The 20,138-nt window shown below is 34.0% G+C and overlaps 1 protein-coding gene across 6 annotated transcripts in view; it reads right to left on the bottom strand.

Annotated features, from left to right (window-relative positions):
- The window catches only part of DOCK7 (dedicator of cytokinesis 7), a 233,854-nt gene that overhangs the window by 165,692 nt on the left and 48,024 nt on the right, over nucleotides 1–20,138 (bottom strand). For 5 of the 6 annotated variants that reach the window (XR_748766.2, XM_010370689.2, XM_010370688.2 and 2 more), the window contains exons 8-14: nucleotides 17,578–17,644; nucleotides 15,946–16,095; nucleotides 14,635–14,715; nucleotides 12,437–12,602; nucleotides 6,456–6,598; nucleotides 1,753–1,846; nucleotides 534–696 (exon numbers count right to left, since the gene is read on the bottom strand). Coding sequence is in view for 5 of the 6 variants with exons in the window: in XM_010370689.2 (XP_010368991.1) it covers nucleotides 534–696; nucleotides 1,753–1,846; nucleotides 6,456–6,598; nucleotides 12,437–12,602; nucleotides 14,635–14,715; nucleotides 15,946–16,095; nucleotides 17,578–17,644 (864 nt within the window). In the remaining variant the exon portion in view is untranslated. Of the gene's footprint in view, nucleotides 1–533; nucleotides 697–1,752; nucleotides 1,847–6,455; nucleotides 6,599–7,956; nucleotides 8,040–12,436; nucleotides 12,603–14,634; nucleotides 14,716–15,945; nucleotides 16,096–17,577; nucleotides 17,645–20,138 lie in introns of those variants that run through there. The other variant, XM_030912971.1, reaches the window with a different exon arrangement.

Raw genomic sequence — 20,138 nt, 5'->3', positions numbered from 1 at the left:
AGCCTGAAAAGTTATACCTGACAACTTCATGTCAAGTATTCTCTAGATAGTGTATACTCAACAAATATTGTTGATTGATTAGAACATAATGCAGGCACATAAATTTGATTCTTGTGTAATGCTAGATTCTGCTACTAAAATCATTTGAGAAAATATAGTAATTAGGAGTTCAAATGTTTTAACCTAAGAGCCCAGGAATCAAATCCCATCATCACCACGCTAAGGCGTGATGCTCAGCAAAATGTTTAACCTCTCTAACCCTCGGTTTACTCGCCTCTAAAATAAAGGTAAAATTCACCTCAAATAAAGATTAAATAAGACTAAAAAAGATAAAGCATGTAAAGTAATTAACATTATACCTGACACACAGAAAGCCTTAATACGTGAAAACTACTAATGAAATTGTGCAGTAAGAGATAGAATTAAGTAACAAAACTACTTAAGATTTTTGGAGAGTTTTATTCTTGTTACACTTTAATATTTTAGAATATACAGTATCTTCTATCAGAATTCTCCAAATTAAAATCTCTTACCTGTAAGTAGTGTTTGGAACATAAACATCCCTTGCAGGAAACTCTAAGATTTCTCTGGTAGGTCTAACTCTACTGTCAGGGTAAAGTTTCACTTGAAGCAGCTCCGGAGTTAGGCAATAATGGGGATTTTCAGGTGCGGGAGAAATGTCTATCTTGAGCTGAGCTGCAAATTATATATTAAAAAACAATGTAAACAAAATTTTAAAACTCCATGTTAAACATGTTTTTGAAAGGACTTAGATCCTATTTTTGCAAGAAGTCTGGGAAGAATATTACAGAAACCAAATTTCTATTATCATCATCTCACACCTCTAAATCATTTCATTTCCCAAAGTCTCAAACTTAAAAATTACTGATCCAGACATAAATGCATGTAAAATAATAAATGCTTATTAAATAAATGAATGGGAATGAAGGAAGGAGGAAGCAAAAATAGAAAAAAAAAAACCAGGGATCTGGCATACAAAGAAGCTAAGTCATTTCAAAGGTTAAATGACTTAGTTTTGACTTAGCAAACTTCAAGACATTTTTACTCTGGAATGGTTTGCTCCAACCATAATATAAATCTATTTTTTTAATATTTACCATTCTATTACCGTTCTAGAAAATAATTTTAAGCCATGATATTATTAATCACACTCACTTTAGTACAGTAATTCCCCCCACTCCCCGCTGGGGATATATTTTAAGACCCAACCCCCAGTGGATGCCTGAAACTGCAGATAGTACCCAACCTTATAGATACTGTTTTTCCCTATACATACATGCCTACAATAAATTTAAATTTATAAATTAGGCAAAGTAAGAGATTAATAACCCTAACTCATAATAAAACACAGCAATTGTAACAGTATACTATAATAAATGTTATATGAATGTGGTCTCTTTCTCTCCCTCTCTCCAAATATCTTAATATTTTCACACTGTAGTTGACTACAGGTAACTGAAACTAAAGAAAGTGAAACAACAGGTAAGTAGGGACTACTGTACTCAAAGTACCAAAGATGTTGAATCCTGCATCCAAACTGTCAGATCACACGACAGTTAATAAAGTGAAGAAGACTCACAGGCATTGAGCACAGAAAAATGTCTGAGCCAGATAAATTAAAAAAAAAAAAAAAATATATATATATATATATATATATATATAATTATAAGCAATACAACATACTAGTGATAAGAATAGTTGGAATCATTCCTACTCAACATTTTAAAATACCTGTAATAGGTCTTAGTCGCCGTAAGACAGAAGATGGCCTTCTCATATCAGCAAGGAATTTGTAGAGATCTTCATCACTTAAGCGGTCTCCTTCCTGATGTCAATGATAGAGGAAAAAGTATTTGATAAAACAAATATAACTGGGCACGGTGGCTCACATCTGTAATCCTAGCACTTTGGGAGGCCGAGGCAGGCAGATCATCTGAGGTCAGGAGTTCGAAACCAGCCTGGTCAACATGGTAAAACCCCATCTCTACTAAAAATACAAAAACAATTAGCCAGGCATGGTGGCACGTGTCTGTAGTTCCAGCTACATGGGAGGCTGAGGCAGGACAATCACTTGAATCCAGGAGATGCAGGCTGCAGTAAGCCAAGATCACATCACTGCACTCTAGCTGGGGTGATGGAGCAAGACTCCACCTCAAAAAAAAAAAAAAAATATATATATATATGTATATATAATATATAGTAGATGAGAAATAAATTTATAGTTTGTTAGTAAGCATACCCTTATGCCTACAATGTAGTCAGAATTAAAAATAAAATTAAAATAATTATGATTATAAATATATCAGTTTATTTCCTTTTTTATGCTTTCAAACTTTACTAAGATTTAATAATACCATTATCTTTTTTCTTATCTATATTCCATTATCCATGCTTATAAAGTATTATAAAATACTCTCAAATATAGAAAACAAATACAAGTTAGAGATAGATGAAAAGAGCAAAATAAGAATACAGACATAAAACAGAATCAAAAAGCAAACTAATATAAAAATACTTGAGTCTCATAAATATATTACTCTTGAGTTCATATTTGTGTTTTCAACTTTATATCACAAATTTCTCCAATGCAAAATCTGCAGCACTGGCTAAAGTGAAGAAGAAGGAGGAAGAAAGGAGGAAGAGAGAGGAAGAAGAAGGAGTGAGGAATTAGATAAGGGAGGGAAGGGGAGAAGGAGGAGAAAAACACTACTGTCAAGGAAAATCACAACTACCCTGATACTAAGAACAGAAAGAAAACTCCAAAAGGACTTCAACCAGTATGAAAAGAGGCCTCAAAAAAAAAAAAAAAAAAAAAAAAAAAAACAAATTGCCCATAGCTGATTAACACAAATGCTCGATTTAATATTAATTTTTTCTTCTTACAATTAAAATAGCTAGGGTTTTTATTCTTTTATTGAAGAGTCAGTGTTTAGATTTTATTAATCCAAGCTTCCTGCTTTGACATTTTATTGTTTTATGCATATATCATACATTGTTCTTTTATCTTATTTGATAATGAATATATTTAAGGCTATTTTATTACTGTTAACTCACCTTGAGCCACAACCCATTCGTTCTTCATCATTATATTCTAAACAAGGATACAGAATTGATCTTCTTTTATCCCATTGTTTAGAAAAAATACTTTTTAATTTCTAAGTGGTTATAGCTTTTTATTAATAACTTAAAAAGTTTTCAGTTTTATTGGGTTATCGTTAGAAAATCTGACTTTACAAGGTTTCTTCAGTGACCCAATATAACTAATTATTATAAATGTTCCATCAGTTGTCGAAAAAGTATATTCTTTCCTTGTGCATACAGAAGTAATACAATTTTTTTTTTAGACCAAGGTGCCAACATATGAAATTAATATAGATCTTTAAATGGTCCTTATTCATAATATATTCAGATTATCTCTAGTCTTCATTATTCTATTTCACCCATTAACTTATATTTTCTCTTTTGGTACTTAAATTATATTACTGGTCTCCATTCTTTACTCCCTGTTTCCATGCCTTTTTGGTGAGTGAGGCACAATTCCCTCCCTAGGTTTGGCCAAATGCCTTGCTTTGCCAATAAGCAAACATGATGCAAACAGAAGCTTGAAAAACATTTGCACAATTTAGTTTGCCCTCTCTCTTTAACTTTTGTCACAGCTATGAGAACATGACCAAGCTAGCCTGCTAGAAGATGAGGGTAGAATTTGAGAGACATGTCACAGAGTTGAGTCATTTCTATCTTCCCAGTAGAAGTCAGCCTATATTAGCTGATCTCAGCCAACCTCCAAACTTGTGATTGAGCCTAGTTCACTGAAGCAGTCTAGCTGATACCCTTTCCTCTACATTAGTTGTTTATTGTCCTGTACCACTGAAAAAAATAGATAACTTACGTATCTGTCAACAAATAGAACAAATGTCTTCAAAACTATTGTGTGGGTTTTTGCTTTTAAATATCTATGTGTTTCTAATAATTTTGACTTCACACATTTTATTTATTTATTTATTTTGAGACAAGACCTCACTTTGTCACCCAGGCTGTAATGCAGTGGCATTATAATTGCTCACTGCAGCCTCAACCTCCTGGGCTCAAGCAAGTCTCCCCTCTCAGCCTCCCAGGTAGCTGGAACTACAGGTATGCGCCAATACGCCCAGCTAATATTTTTCATTTTTATAGAAACAAGGTCTCACCATGTTGCCCAGGCTGGCCTCAAACTCCTGGGCTCAAGTGACCCTCCAGCTTTGGCCTCCTAAAGGGCTGGAATTACGGGCACGAGCCAGCATGCCTGGCCAACACATTTTAAATCTGTACGTAAACACTAATGATTACTATATCCCTACTGTAGATAGTAATCTCTCATAAATGAAAAAGGAAAAATTGCCTTCTGTGTCTCATTTAGGGAAAAATCTATGCCTTGAATTCTACTTAATTAAAATGGTAATCTCTTTTTTTAACTTAATTTGCATTTGCCTGATGCATAATTTTCTAGCTACTTAAAAATACTTACAAAAATGGTATATGCTCATGGTTAAAAATTTTTAATACAGAACTGTATTAAACAGTTTCTGTAATGTAAACATTTTCCACTGCTCTGTGTTTCCAGCAATCATTTATTTTTAAGTTTTCACAATCATTTTGTGCTACTTCACAGTTATAGTAACAGTATTCAAAACAGCGTCCAGAACATGGTGAGGAATGCTCAAAAAATACTTGTTGGATAAACAGACAGGGGGTGGATGGCTTATTGATTTAAGCTTACAATACCAATTTATTGATAAATAACAGGCTAAAGAAATGAAAAGAAAGCTGCGGAAGGAAATACCAGCAGAAGTGGTGTAGTAGCTGAAGAAGTAGAAAGGGGGGGAAGTAACATACCTGCAAGGTTGTGTCACTGTAGCAAATCTACTGCCCCATTAACATAGCTATATCTGGTCTATCACTTTATGCAAGTGTAGTCTTCTCTAGACTCTCTTTTATTACTGTCCATAATAAAAAGACCAATACCATTTGAGACATGTATCACTGGCTTTTTTTCCTGAGTTTCTCAGAGCAGCGGCCTGTGAATACTGATATGTAACAGTGAAGGGGACTTCAAGTAGATTGCTACTGTCTATTCGAGGTCCATTCAATTGAGGTCTACCCTTGATTCTTGCCCTCTCAAGTTATGAGATATCAGTAAGCCAGGATTTCCTCTTCTTACTCAGAATAACATCTCAGATAAAGGAATTTTGAAGGAATTATTAGCATTTTCCCTTAATCCACTCCAAATCACATACTACTCCAGTTTGTTACATGAATACAAATTTTCTCCCCATTCCTATATGGTTCTAATCACCTAGTCACTTACAACAAAGACTTTCAAAATTTTCTCATCTTAATTCATGACACAGAATCCATACATATACACACGTGTATGCTCATACAAAAAGGGGAGGGGGGAAACAACTCCCTTAAGTAATATTTAACCTTACTACATGCAATGCACTATTTTTTCTATTCTACTCATGTTTTATTTTCTTTTTTAACCTGGGTGTTATCTACTAAGCCAATTTTCATTATCATTAAGAATCATGACTGGCACTGGAAAAATACAAATTTGATTCATGGTTAAAAGTGAAGGGAACAGGTTTGCAAAGAGTAAAAATATCTTTGATAGAGAACATCTTGGATCTATACATTAACCTCTAAAAACAACACTGACCTCACTTTAGCACCAAATGCACTACTAGGGCCTGAAAGTCTTATTTCATATATTATGAATATGGTAGTTTAGGCCAGAAATTGTGGGGAAGACATGCAGGTCACAGACTCATTCTCATAAAGAAAATTCATAAACAACCAATGTTTAAGAAAAGTCACACTATTAACAATTTGGAAATAGGATACAGGCTGGATACAGTGGCTCACGTCTGTAATCCCAGCACTTTGGGAGGCCAAGGCAGGCGGATCGCCTGAGGTCAGGAGTTCAAGACCAGCCTGGCCAACATGGCATAACCCTGTCTCTAATAAAAAATATAAAAATTAGCTGGGAATGGTGGGCACCTGTAATTCCAGCTACTCAGGAGGCTGAAGGAGGGAGAACTGCTTGAACCCAGGGGGCGGAGGTTGCAGTGAGCTGAGATTGTGCCACTGTAATCCACTTTGGGCAACAGAGTGAGACTCCGTCTCAAAAAAAAAAATAGGATACAAATATGAAAGATGGATTTTGATGCATTATTAGTCATGGTCAACATTTCAACATTTAAATAAATATAATGCTAAAATAGGAACAATATAAATCATTTCTCATTCTTATAGTTGCTTTTATTATTTTTAAAGTTTTTAAGTTTCCTGTAATCACCCTCGCATACATGTACAGTACAATTGCTAACTTTCTGAAACTAAAAAAAAATCATGCACAAACATCTCCCCAAAATTCCTACATGACAGAACAATACCTGCTTAAAAAAATTTGTCACTGTGAGAGTAGCTGGTCGAAAGCTCGTCAAGTTACAAGCATCATCTCCACTTGTCGTCCTTTCAAGTGATCGTCTGCCAACAATACTAGAATTCCTCCTCTCTGACCAAGACCCTTTTCGTTCTACAAAAGAATTAAAAACAAAAAAAATTCATTTTCATAAAATTTAAATTTTGTTTTAAAGTAGCTTTCCAAACACAAGGAAGAATCTACTAAATTGAAAATTACCCACTCAGCATATCAAGCATAGTAGGAGAATTTTGCTTTTGGAGAGATTAGTAACAAAGTACCTAAATCTTCTGGTTGTCTTTTTATAACATCACAAATGTAAAAATAAGTTTCTAACATGCAAAGATCTATGGGCATGACCAATGATGAGCCATGAAGAGTAACTATAGAGGAAGTATGCATTTACTACAAAATATTTACCACAAGGAAAATTTTAGTCATCATTAATCGTCCCTCAGTCTTAGCTCTTTGGTTTGAAAGAAAATTGTAAGATAACTTGTATTCAAAGTACTTGCAAGATCATCCTATTTTTTAAAACCAATAGAACGAGACTGAAGATTAACAAGGAAATAGAATACTTGCACAAAACTATAAACAAACTAGACCTAATGGACATTTACTCTACACTACACTACACTAAGCAAGAGCAGAATATACATTCTTCTCAAGCACTTAAAGAATATTCTATAAAACAGTCTATATACTAAGCCATAAAACAAGACACAATACAGTCAAAGAGATTAAAATCATACAAAATACGTTCTCCAACAACAGAAGAATTAAACTATAAATCAATAACAGAAGAAAATTTGGGGGATTCACAAATGCGTGTAAGTATAATAGCACATTTAAAAAATAGCTAATGGAAAAAGAAGGAATAACAGAAATTAGAAAGTATTTAAGATGTATGAAAATGCAAAAACAACATACCAAAGCAGTGCTGGGGGGAGGATTTACAGCTATTAATGTCTATTTTAAAAATAACTATCTCAAATCAGTAATATAACCTCAGACTTCAACAAACCTCAAAAGAAGAGAAACTAAATCCGAAGCCAGCAGAAGGCTACAAAAGAGACAACCGCAGAGTGGAAATAAGGAAAATAGAAACTATAAAAACCACATAGAAAAATCAATTAAACCAAAAACTGTTTCTTCAAAAAGATAAACCTGACAAATCTTTAGCTAAAATGATGAACAAAAAAAAAAAGAAGATCAAATTGCTAAAATCAGGACTGAAAGAAGAGATATCATTTACTGACTTTACAGAGTAAAAGGAATAAAGGAATATACAGCAATACTATGAACAACTGTAGGCCAACACTTAGATTAGCTACCAACTAGATAACTTTGATGAAATGGACAAATTTCTAGAAAGATACAAAGTATTTATACTAAAACTGACTCAAGATGAAAGAAAATACGAATAGACCCAAAACAAGTAGAGAGATCAAATTAGTAATGAAAAAACTTACCACAAAGAAAAGACCAGGCCATGACAGGTTCACTGGTGAATTCTTCCAAACTTTCAAAGAATTAATACCAATCCTTCAAAAACTCTTCCAAAAAAGCGGAAGGAACACTTCACAACTCATTCTATGAGGCCAGTATTACCCTGATACCAAAACCAGACAGAGGCATCAAAAGAAAGAAAAACTACAGACTACTACACCTTATGAATATAGATGCAAAAATCCTAAACAAAATACTAGCAAACAGACTCCAACAACACATAAAAAAGATTACATGCCATGACCAAGCAAGACTTTTCCCAGGAATTTAAGGTTAATTTAACATCCAAAAACCACATCATTCGATGGAACACCATATTGAATGGATACAGGACAAATAATTTTAATAGAGGAAGAAAAAGTATTTTACAAAATCTAACAGACTTTCATGATAAAAACACTTTTAAAAATTAGGAATAGAAGAGAATCTCCTCAATCTACCAAAATACATCTATGAAAAGCCAACAGCAAATATCATACTTGACGGTGAAACACTGAATGCATTTTCCCTAAAGTCAAGAATGAGACAAGGATATCCACTCTTGTCATTTCTAAAACATTGCAGAAGAGGTTCTAATAAAGACAGAAAAGAAAAAGGAAGAAAAGGCACCCAGACTGAAAAAGAAAAGTGAAACTCTTTTTATTTGCAGATGACATGATTTTGTATACAGAAAATCCTAAAAAATCTGGGGAAAAAAATGAACAATAACAATTGGAATTTAGTAAACAAATTCAAAAAGGTTTCAGAGTACAAGATCAATATACAAAAGTCAATTTTATTTCTATACACTAGAAATGGACATTGTAAAGACAGAATTAAGAAAACAATTCCATTTAAAATATTATCAAGAAACGATAAAATACTAGGGTATAAATTTAACGAGAAGGACTTGTACACCGAAAATGACACAACACTGAAAAAAATGAAAGAGATTTAAATAAATGAAAAAATTTCATGTTCATAGATTCAAAGATTTAAAATTGTTAAAATGGCAACAATCTATAAATTGACTTAGAGATTCAATGTCAACCCTATCAAAATCCCAGATGCCTTTGTGCACAAACTAACAGCTGGTCCTAAATTTATACAAAAATAAATGAAACCCAAAATTTCCAAAACAGATCTTGAAACAGGATAAAAGTTGGAAGACCCACTCTTCCCAATTTCAACACTTACTTCAAAGGTAAAGTAATTCGGTATAGCAGCAGTCCCCAACCTTTCTGGCACCAAGGACTGGTTTCACGGAAGAAAATTTTTCCACACATGGGGGTAGGGGGATCACTTTAGGATGATTCAAGCACATTACATTTATCATTAGAGTCCCATAAGGTGCACGTAACCTAGATCCCTTGCATGTACAGCTCACTATAGGGTTCACATTCCTAACAGAATCTAATGCCACTGCTGATCTGAGAGGAGGCAGAGTTCAGGCGATAATGCTCGCTCAGCCGCTGCCCACCTATTGCTCTACGGCCCGGATCCTAAGACGCCACACACAGGTACCTGTCCGCCACCTGGGGGTTAGGAACCCCTGTGGTACAGCACTGGCAAATATATCAATGGAATGGAATTGAGAGTCCAGAAATAAACCCCACATGAATGGTCAATTGACTTTCAATAAGGGATCTAAGACAATTCAATGGGGGAAAGAATAGCCTTTTTAATAAATGGTGCTGAAACAACTGGATATCCACATAAAAAAATGAAACTGGACACCTACCTCACAATGTACAAATATTAACTCAAAATGGATTATTATAAACCTAAATGTAACAGCTTAAACTATAAAATTCTTACAAGAATACATACAAGTAAATTTTGATTCGTATTTCATAATGGTTTCTTAGATAAAACACCAAAAGCACAGTGACAAAAGAAAAAAATAGAAAAATGTAACTTCATCAAAATTTAAAACTTTTGTGCTACAAACAATACCATCAAGAAAAGTGAACTCACAGACTAGGAGAAAATATTTGCTATCATGTATTAGGTCAGGAATTTGCATCCTGAACATATAAAGAACTCCTACAACTCAATACCAAGAACGTTGAAACCCCATTTAAAAAATAGGCATTAACTATTCATAAATAATAAAAAGACCAAAAGCCATTAAAAACAGAGCAAAGGTTAAAAATACCTATTTTTCCAAGAAAGATACACAAATAGCCAATACACACAAACGATGCTTAATATAGCTAGTGATTAAGAAAAGGTAAATCCAAACTACAATGAGTGCCACTTCACTTGCACTAGAATGATGATAATCAAAGAGCAGACAATATGTTATATTGGTAAAGATACGGCAAAACTGGAACCTTCATACATTAGTGGAATGCTAGTGGAATTTCTGAAGGTGCAGCCACACTGGAAAACAGTGTGGCAGTCCTTAAAAAGATTAAGCACAGAATTATCATATGACCCAGAAATTTCACTCCTAGCTATGTATCTACATACCTAAGAAAAAAACAATGTCCACACAAAAGCTTGTACATGACATTTCAACACTATGAAACATTATTCATAACAAACTAAAAGTAGAAAACAACCCAAATCAACTGATAAATAAATATAGCATATCAATACAACAGACTATCATTTGGCAATAAAAAGAAATAATACCAATACATGCTATGACATGGATGAACCTTAAAAACATTATGATAAGTGGAAGAAGCTAGCTACAAAAGACTACATATTATACAACTCAATTTGTATGAAATGTCTGGCATAGACAAATCTATAGAGACAGAATATATATTAAACATTGTTTAGGGACAGGTTGGAAGACTGGGGGAATGAGGAGTGACTATCGTTAATGGGTACAAAAGTGTTCCAAGATGGGTACAGAAGTATTCTGTAGTAGTGGTTGCAGAACCCTGTGAATATACCAAGAAAACACTGTACAGTAAGTCCTCATTTAACATCACGGATCAGTTCTTCGAAACTGTGACTTTAAGCAACACGTTGTATAACAAACCAATTTTACCATATGTTAATTGATATAAGCAAGAGTTAAGTCCCTACAGCATATTTCTGGTCACGAAAATTTCATCAAACTTCTAAATAAATACTCAAAACACTTCTAATATTAAACATTCAAATAAATGTGCACTATATATATATTTAAGAAAGATTAATTAAAAATAAGTAGGATAATTATTTACCCAATTATCCCAGTTCAGGGTCACAAGTGGCCAAAGCCTGTTCCAGCAGCTCAGGAAAGAAGGCAGTGTATGGCAAATGCACCTGACAGCGGTAACTTAAGCAAACCCTGAGAATGACTCTATGGTCTAAAAAGAATGTGTATTCGGAGTTCTGAGCTAAGGAACCTGGGAGTGGCCAGACTTGAAGATTCATTCCTTATCTATGAGGATAAAGACATCTGAACCTCTAGCCCATCCAGTGAAATCTAGGCCATACACGGAACCAAGGTCCTTTGTTTTGAGTTAAATGAGGGTTTTCAGGTGGAAGTTACTAGGGGGAGGATGCTAAGGGAAAATGCTACATAAACTGCATGCTTTTTCAAGTGACTGTGGTTTTCTGTCCAGCTCGCCACTCTGTATGTAAGTTCCCTCAGTAAACCCTATGTCTCATTCTCTGGCTCCCCATCTCTTCTTCAGCCTCTCTGATACAATGCAATACATACCGAAGTCAATAGGGGTCCAGCATGACAGGCAGGAACCTGTCCTGGACAGGATGCTATTCCATCACAGGTGTACTCACACACACACACCCACATTACCTTATGCTGCTACCACTTAGACATGCCACCTCATGCACACAGCTTTGGGATGTGGGAGGAAATGAGTACCCAAAAATCCCCACACACACATGGGGAGAACATGCAAACTCTACACAGACAGTAGCCCCAGCCAGGAATCAATTCTTTTGCTCATCAACATCATAAAAAAATCAAAAACAAAATGAGATATCTGAAGACCTGCTGTATTGTACAATTTAAATTGGTGACTTATATGGTATGTGAATTATATCTTAACAATGGTGTTAAATGAGAAAAAGGCAAAAAGGCAAAAAAAGAAAATTCTTTTTATGCAATATTACATTGCAGAGTCTACAAATGAAACAAGCTTATATAAGAAAAAAGAGGCCAGGCATCGTGGCTCATGTCTATAATCCCAGCACTTTGGGAGGCCAAGGCAGGCGGATCATTTGAGGTCAGGAGTTCGAGACCAGTCTGGCCAACATGGTGAAACCCCCATCCCTACTAAAAATACAAAAATTAGCCAGGCGTGGTGGTGCACATCTGTAATTCCAGCTACTTGGGAAGCTGAGGCAGGAGACTTGCTTGAACCCAGGTGGCAAAGGTTGCAGCGAGCTGAGATCGCACCACTGCACTCCAGTCTAGGCCACAGAGCGAGACTCCATCTCAAAAAAAAAGAAAAAAGTAAACATTTAGAAATGTTTTGTATAAAACACTCTTACCTCCAGTACTGATTTCTACTTCTGTAGAATCTCTTTCCAAACTCCCAGCACTGCTAACAATATTCATTAAATGGATTGCAGTCCAAGCAAAAGGCATGCGATACTTCCCAAGTCTTTGGCAAAACTGATCTGCTTGACTCTTCAGTTTCTCCAGTTTTTCTTTATTCTGCAAAACAGAACTTTATATATTATATGATTATTCTTGAAAGAAATCAATTAAAGGCTATTTCATACTACATAAAGGAAAAGGATGAGAAGTCTCAATTCCCAGCAGAGATGAAAAAAAAATCTGTACCTTACAGAGATCAAGTATTAGTGTAATATCTTAAACAGTGAACAAACTCAACATATTCTACAAATGTACGTGCAGAGCAGGTCTTGAAATTTCTGTTTGTGATCATGTTATTCTGGGGAGAAGAGAGCAAGTACCAAACAGGTATTATGTATCGCAAGTATTTGTTTTAGGAAGGAAGCATAACCATGGTCTAGTTAGCAACTGGGAACTACAAAATATTCTAGGTTATAATTTGTTAAATTTTGTTACTCTATAAAAGATGGAAGTAGCTGAGCAAATTTGAAATAGTCCCTAACTTATAACAACCATGAGTTAAGAGTGGGGAAGCACGAATAGGCCAATGATAAACAAGCTCAGAGTTGTAACAAAAGAAGGAAAGTAAAAAGTATTAGAAGAAGACTAAACACTGGAAAAAGACTAATGGTCCAAATATTTAATAGTACAAGCATATGTGGAAGACATCTTGAGGCTAGCTCAACTTTTAGGCTACTCCTGAAACAAACCTAAAGGTGGCCTGCAAAAGCCAATCAACACTCTTAAGCCTGAAACCTATACCTCTCATATACTCTTTGCAGATGAGATGTTGAACTATACACTAATGACAGTGTCCTACCTTGGGACTAAGGGCTAGAAAAAGATGAACCAATAACTAAATGATAGCACTATTTATTACTATCTATATTACACCTCTAAAACAGTTCTTGTTTTAAGTATACTTCAAGTATATTTAATTCTAACAGTGTATGTACATACAAGCAAAGAGTGGAATAAGCTGCTAGTATATTTAAGAGCACTAAGTAACAGGGCAAATTTAATATGTAAAATGACAACCTGGGGACAGCCAGAATATTATACTTTAACCATGAGTTCAGCCAGGTAATCAAGAATCAAGAAAAAAATATCTTGTGCTCAGATCTACAGAAAAAGCTCAGTTCTTGTTCTGAATCTTGGGAAAACAGCAAAACATTTTCTGGGTTTGGGTTGCTTACCTAGTATTCCTCAAGCATACTTCTCCAGGAAGTTCCAGAATTAAATCTTGTGTTCAAAGATCCAAAGACCACTTGTATTCTTATAACTAACACATAGTATCTGAAATTTGTTATCAATTATCCAACCTTTTTTTTGCTTTTATAATTTTATACACATTCTAGAAATTAAGTTGGGCGTGGTGGCTCATGCCTGTAATCCCAGCACTTTGGGAGGCTGAGGCAGGTGGATCACTTGAGTTCAGGAGTTCAAGACCAGCCTGGCCAACGTGGTAAAACCCTGTCTCCACTAAAAATACAAAAATTAGCTGAGTGTGGTGGCACATGCCTGTAATTCCAGCTACTCGGGAGGTTGAGGCAGGAGAATCGCTTGAACCTAGGAAGCAGAGGTTGCGGTGGGCCAAGATTGCGCCACTGGACTACAGCCTGGGTGACAGAGCAAGACTCTGTCTCAAAAGAAAAAAAAATCTAGAAATTAACCATCTGATGGCAAAAAAAAGAGACTGTATTTTCTTTTCTTTAAGACTATTATATTTTTACTATATTCCTTAATAATCTGCAGTCAGATGGAAGCCAAGAATATTTCTATTTTGCTAGGAAAATTTCTATCAATATCACTATTTTATAAATAAAGAAAACTTTTCATTATTTAGGAGTTAAACTGAATTAATTTAGTTCTCTCCATGAAGAAAAAAATTTAAAGAATCAGTTAGTTTTGAGATAGAAGAGATTTTTAAAGAATACCACAGCATATGACACAGGCTAGCTAACAAATGAAATAAAGAAGAAAGGAAGATAGGAAGCAGGCCAACAGAAAAAAATATAGTACTAGTAAAATTCTTTAATATGCTTTGTATAGTATCCTCCCAAATTGCAATCGTAATAATGTGGGGGAAATGAGAAGCATGACATTCTACCTTGGTGGCATCTGCTTCTTTGAAAATCATATATGGTTCTGCACACTCTCCAATGTCTCCTTGCTGTAGGACTTTTTCGAGCTGTCAAAGGCAAAAAAAAGTTAAGATTAAGCTTTTAAAAGCCTGACATTCAAGGATGGTTCAATATATGAAAATCAATATAACACATTAACAGAATGACAGAAAAAAATATATGACACCTCAATTGCTGCAGAACAAACATTAGACAAAATTCAGTACCTTTGCATGGCAGAAACACTCAACAAACTAGTAATGCAAAGAAACTACCTCAACATAATAAAAGGCCATATATGAAAAGCCCACAGTTAACATCATACTCAACAGTTAAAGACTGAAAGCTTTACCTCTAACATCATGAATGAGACAAGAATGCCCACCTTAGCCTCACCTATTCAGCATAGTAATGGAAGCCCAAGCCTGAGAACTAAACAAGAAAAATACATAAAGCATCTGAATTGGAAAGGAAGAAGTGAAATTATCTCTGCAAATGCTATGATCTTTTAAGCAGAAAACTTTAAAGATGCCACAAAAAAAAAACCGTTAGAACTAATAAATGAATTCAACAAAGTTACAGCATACAAAATCTACATACTAGCAATGAGGAATTGAAAAAGGAAATTAAAAAAAATATCACTTATAATACCATCAAAAAGAGTAAGATACTTACAAATAAACTTAACCAAGGAAGTAAAAGATCTATATACACTGAAGACTATAAAACATTGCTGAGACAAATTAAACTAGACACAAATAAATGAAAAGAAATCCTGTGTTCATGGATTGAAAAGATTTGATATCATTAAGATGTGAATACTACCCAAAGCAATCTATAAATTTAATGCAATCCCTATCAAAATCTCAATGATTTTTTTTTTTTGCAGAAATAGAAAAACCTATCCTAGACTTCACAGGGAATTTCAAGAGACCCTGAATAATCAAAACAAATTTAGGTAAAAAAGAAGAAAGTTGAAAGTCTCATACTTCCTGATATGAAAATTTATTTAAAAACTACAATAATCAAAACAGATACGAGATACACACACACACACACACACACACACACACACACACACACATTCCTATTGGTTCAGTTTCACTGGAGAAGTCTAATAAAGAGTTCAAGAAAAATTAGGTAGCACCTACAGTGTATGTCCAATATTGTGTTACAGAATATCAAGATGAAAAAAAAATAAGTAAAGGCTAAATCTTTGCCGTTGAAAAGTTTATAATACTGACAGACAAGTATACAGACACTACAAAATAAACAAATATATTTAACATTATTCTCACCTTTATTACAAGAAAAACATCTTGGGAAGGATAAGTGATAGAAAAAATTGCTGATCTTGCCAGGGTGGTAATGGCAGCAGGTGGTACATGTGGACGTAACAACCCTTTCATCTGCTCAGAATTAAGGTCAAAATAAAAGTTTTCTGAAATCTAAAAAATATCAATATGTTAAACTTTAAAATCTGCACATTTTACAGTGTCTATTTCTTAAATTAAAAGAATGTTGCTTCTGTTACTTGCTTTTAGAACTCATTCAATGAAACAATAACCTGTTTTCAATTACAGTAATTATAATAAAACATTTAATCTTAATAAATTAAATTTCTATTTTCTTTTTAAAAACATTCATGTTAAATAATTCTGAAAAAAACCATTGCTTATTTATCTACAGATAGTAGGATATTATACTCTAATATTAAGCTTATATTTCACTGAGACCAATCTTTACATACCTAAATCAAAGTAAAAGAAGTCTACAAGCTACTTGGAAAATACAATAAGCATATTCTAAACAACCATATTCCAAATTCTTTTAATTAGAGGAGGGGGATCAAGGTCAAGAGATTGAGACCATCTTGGCCAAAATGGGGAAACCCCGTCTCTACTAAAATACAAAAAATTAGTCAGGCATGGTGGCAAAGCCTGTAGTCTCAGCTACTCAGGAGGCTGAGCCAGGGGAATCGCTTGAATCTGGGAGGTAGAGGTTGCGGTGAGTTGAGACCGCGCCACTACACTCCAGCCTGGTGACAGAGCAAGACTTCATCTCAAAAAAAAAAAAAAAAGTAATCTCTAATAAAGTACACAAAGAAATTATCATTGAGATGATGGATTCCAAATTGAGTTTTTAAAAAATTTATGAATAATATCTCAGCAGTTTCGAGTTAGCAAATAAAAGTTGCTAGAGCAGAATTCCATTAAAGAAATCCATAATATGTCTTGTGTTGGCAGCAGAAGTCACTGAGGGCACTTCAAGTTTCCTTTTTTCTTTTTGTAATTTTAAATTGTTTTTAGTAGCAATGGGGGTCTCACTACGTTGCCCAGGCTGCTCTTGAACTCCTGGCCTCAACCAGTCCTCCCACTTTGGCCTTCCAAAGTGCTGCAATTACAGATGTGAGCCACAAGCACCCAGTCAGCACTTCAGGTTTCTACCACATATTAGTCTTAGAATATTAAATTAAGAAATGTTGTAAAATAACCTTCCAAAAAGTTAAATTTAATCATGATATGATGGTAAAACTAAGAGCATTAAAACAGAATATTTAAAACACACAAAAATGGTCTTTTAGTTGGTGAGAAAATGAAAACCATGTCAATAAAAATTCACGGTCATTGTCATTCCTATTGTTAGGTACTGCTTGCCAAAAGTGCTTTTCTTGTATTGTCTTTTCTATTTCTTAAAGTTGCTTCCGCTATTTACTTTTAGAACTCTTTCAGTGAAACAATAACCTGTTTTCAATTACAGTAATTTATAATAAAAAAATATTTAACTAGTCCTAATAAATTAAATTTCTATTTCCTTTTTAAAAAGATCTACGTTTAACAATTCTCAAAAAAATCAATCTTACAAAACAAAACAGGTTTCCAAAACCAATGATTATGACAAATGACTATGGTCAAATTATATAATTTTACCTTTTTCTTTTCCTTGACATCATATAAAGCCAAACTTGCAAAAATGGGTTCAATTTCAATTTCAAACCTTTATGAAGAAAAAGGATAAAATAATTTAAAAATAAATACAAAATACACAGTTGCAGAGAAATTGATTCCAAAACTACATTACCACAATACCTGGCACTTTTCCACACCTGTGCCTTTGCCTATATTAAAACTTCTTCCTGAAATACACTCTTCTATGCATATCGTTGAGTCTAAATCAACTTTATCTTCTCTAGTTAATCTTAATTAATTTATCCAGCTACAAAGAAACTCAAACTGCCTAAAAGCCTAATGACATATTATGTCCATTCTGAGTCACTAATCACTTTCTAACATGGTCATTTATATATGTATATATGCTCATTTTTAAATATGTTTTAAAAATAAAAGCTTAATGTTTTCTTTTTCAGATTATAAATAACATATTCAAGGCAAAAATCTAAGAAAACACATTAGAATATTCAGAGGAAAACAGGAGCATCCAAAGAATCATAATTAACAGTTTAATGCCCAATCCATCTAGAGTTTATGCATAAATGCACTTGTCAAATGAATTTTTTTAAACAAAGAGTGTCACAGTATACATAACACTTTGTAGTCTGCTTTTTTAACTTAACATTTTATGGACAAATTTTCACATTGCATATATCATTCTTACCGTCATTTTTAATGCTTGCATAGTAATTCCCATTGTATGAATATGGCAAAATTTTATACTTAATTGAGATGTCTAATTCATTTCTAAGAACAATGACTTACATACAGTAAACATCTAGCAAATATTTGTTGAATGAAATAATATATAACATGAGGTTAACTAAAACTCTAGAGTAGAGGTTCTCAACGAAGGACACTTTTGCCCCTAAGGGAACATTTGGCAATACCTACATACATTTTTGGTTATCGAAACTACAGGAGTATTACTGTCACTTAGCAGTTAGAAGTCGGAGATGGAACTGAACATCCTATACTGTACAGGACAGTCCCTGATAACAAAGAACCATCTAGACAAAAATGTCAATAGTGCCGACATTGTAATAACCCTGCTCCACATTGCATATTTTTGTATTAAAAGAGAATTGAGGAACTTGTAGAAAATACACAACATATTCACACTAGGGTGAGAGTTTAATAAAGGGCCATTTACAAGGATTTGGACAGGATCTTGAGAAAACAACTACAGAGAGTGCCATTCCCTGGGGCTAGCAAAAGCAAGAGTCATTACCAACCACAGACCTAAAAGAGAACATGGAAGTAATAACCAAAAATTAGAAAGGATAACTATACCAAAGATCCATCACAGAAACTAGACTTGGAAAGAAAGAGGCAACAGATCTAAGTGACTGAGCAGGGAAGGAGACCTCACTCTCTTCTGCCCTCTAACTTCCTGCTGATACATCCCTTAGTAAAACCCAAATAAAAGACAAATGAAAAGAGATCTTGGTGATCCTGTCCACATGTGTCAACCTCTACAAAACCTACTCTGCATCCTTTTGACACTGTCAGTCCATTTATTTTGGCCAATCCAGTAAATAAGTGGTATTCCATTGGATTTTTCATGGGAATCTTTTCGTATATTCACTGACCATTCAGGTATCTTCTGTTGGCCCATTTTTCTATTTATTGACTCTTTCCTCATCAATTTGTAATTCTTTATGCATTCTACAAATGAGCACACTGCCAAGTATAGGTGTTGGAAATACCTTCTCCTTTTCTATGATTTATCTTCTCTTGCATCTTTTGATGAAAAGTTGTCCATTTTAATGAAGTAAAATGTGTCAATGTTTTCTTCTAGGGGTAGTGCTTTATGTCAAAGAAATCTTTTTCTTTCTATAAGATCATAAAGATATCCCTACATTATCTTCTAGAAACTTTACCATTTTGTCCTTCACATTTATGTCTACTATCAATCTGTAAAAAAAATTTTGTATATCATGTGAGTCAGTGGTCAAGTTTCCTATTTTCATATGTATGAGAAACACATATATAGAGAGACAAGACAGACAGACAGACACAAAGAGAGGAAAGCAGCAGGGAGAAACAGATACCCAACTCTCCTACCAATTTATTGAAAGAATTACCCTTTCCATACTATAAAAAATGTCCACTGTTACTACAAATCAAAAATGCATAAACATGTGGGTCTTTTTTAAGCTCCTTATTTTTTTAGTTGAAGTAATAAATATTTAATGAAATAATTTTACATAATATTAACAGCATTCATTTGGCCAAACATTTACATGTTTGTAGAGTACTACTGTATATAAAGTGGGAATATATCAAGTACAGACTTTTCTAGCTCTTTTGTCTATTCCAATGCTCTAGTTGTCTAATCATGTACTAATACTACACTGTCTTAATTACATAGTTTCATACTAGTCTTGACATCTGGTTGGGTTTTTTTAAACAAAGTTCTTCAAACTGCCCTGCCTCTTTTGGCCCTTTGTATTTGCATATAAATTGTAGATTCAGCTAAAAATAAACAAAAGCAGATCAAAGTGAAATGTTAATTTACTTATTCAGAAAATTAGAGG

Source organism: Rhinopithecus roxellana, chromosome 12 (assembly GCF_007565055.1).
Source record: "Rhinopithecus roxellana isolate Shanxi Qingling chromosome 12, ASM756505v1, whole genome shotgun sequence".
Lineage (NCBI taxonomy): Eukaryota > Metazoa > Chordata > Mammalia > Primates > Cercopithecidae > Rhinopithecus > Rhinopithecus roxellana.
Note: the sequence above shows the minus strand (reverse complement) of the source record. Positions and strands in the feature narration are given on the sequence as shown.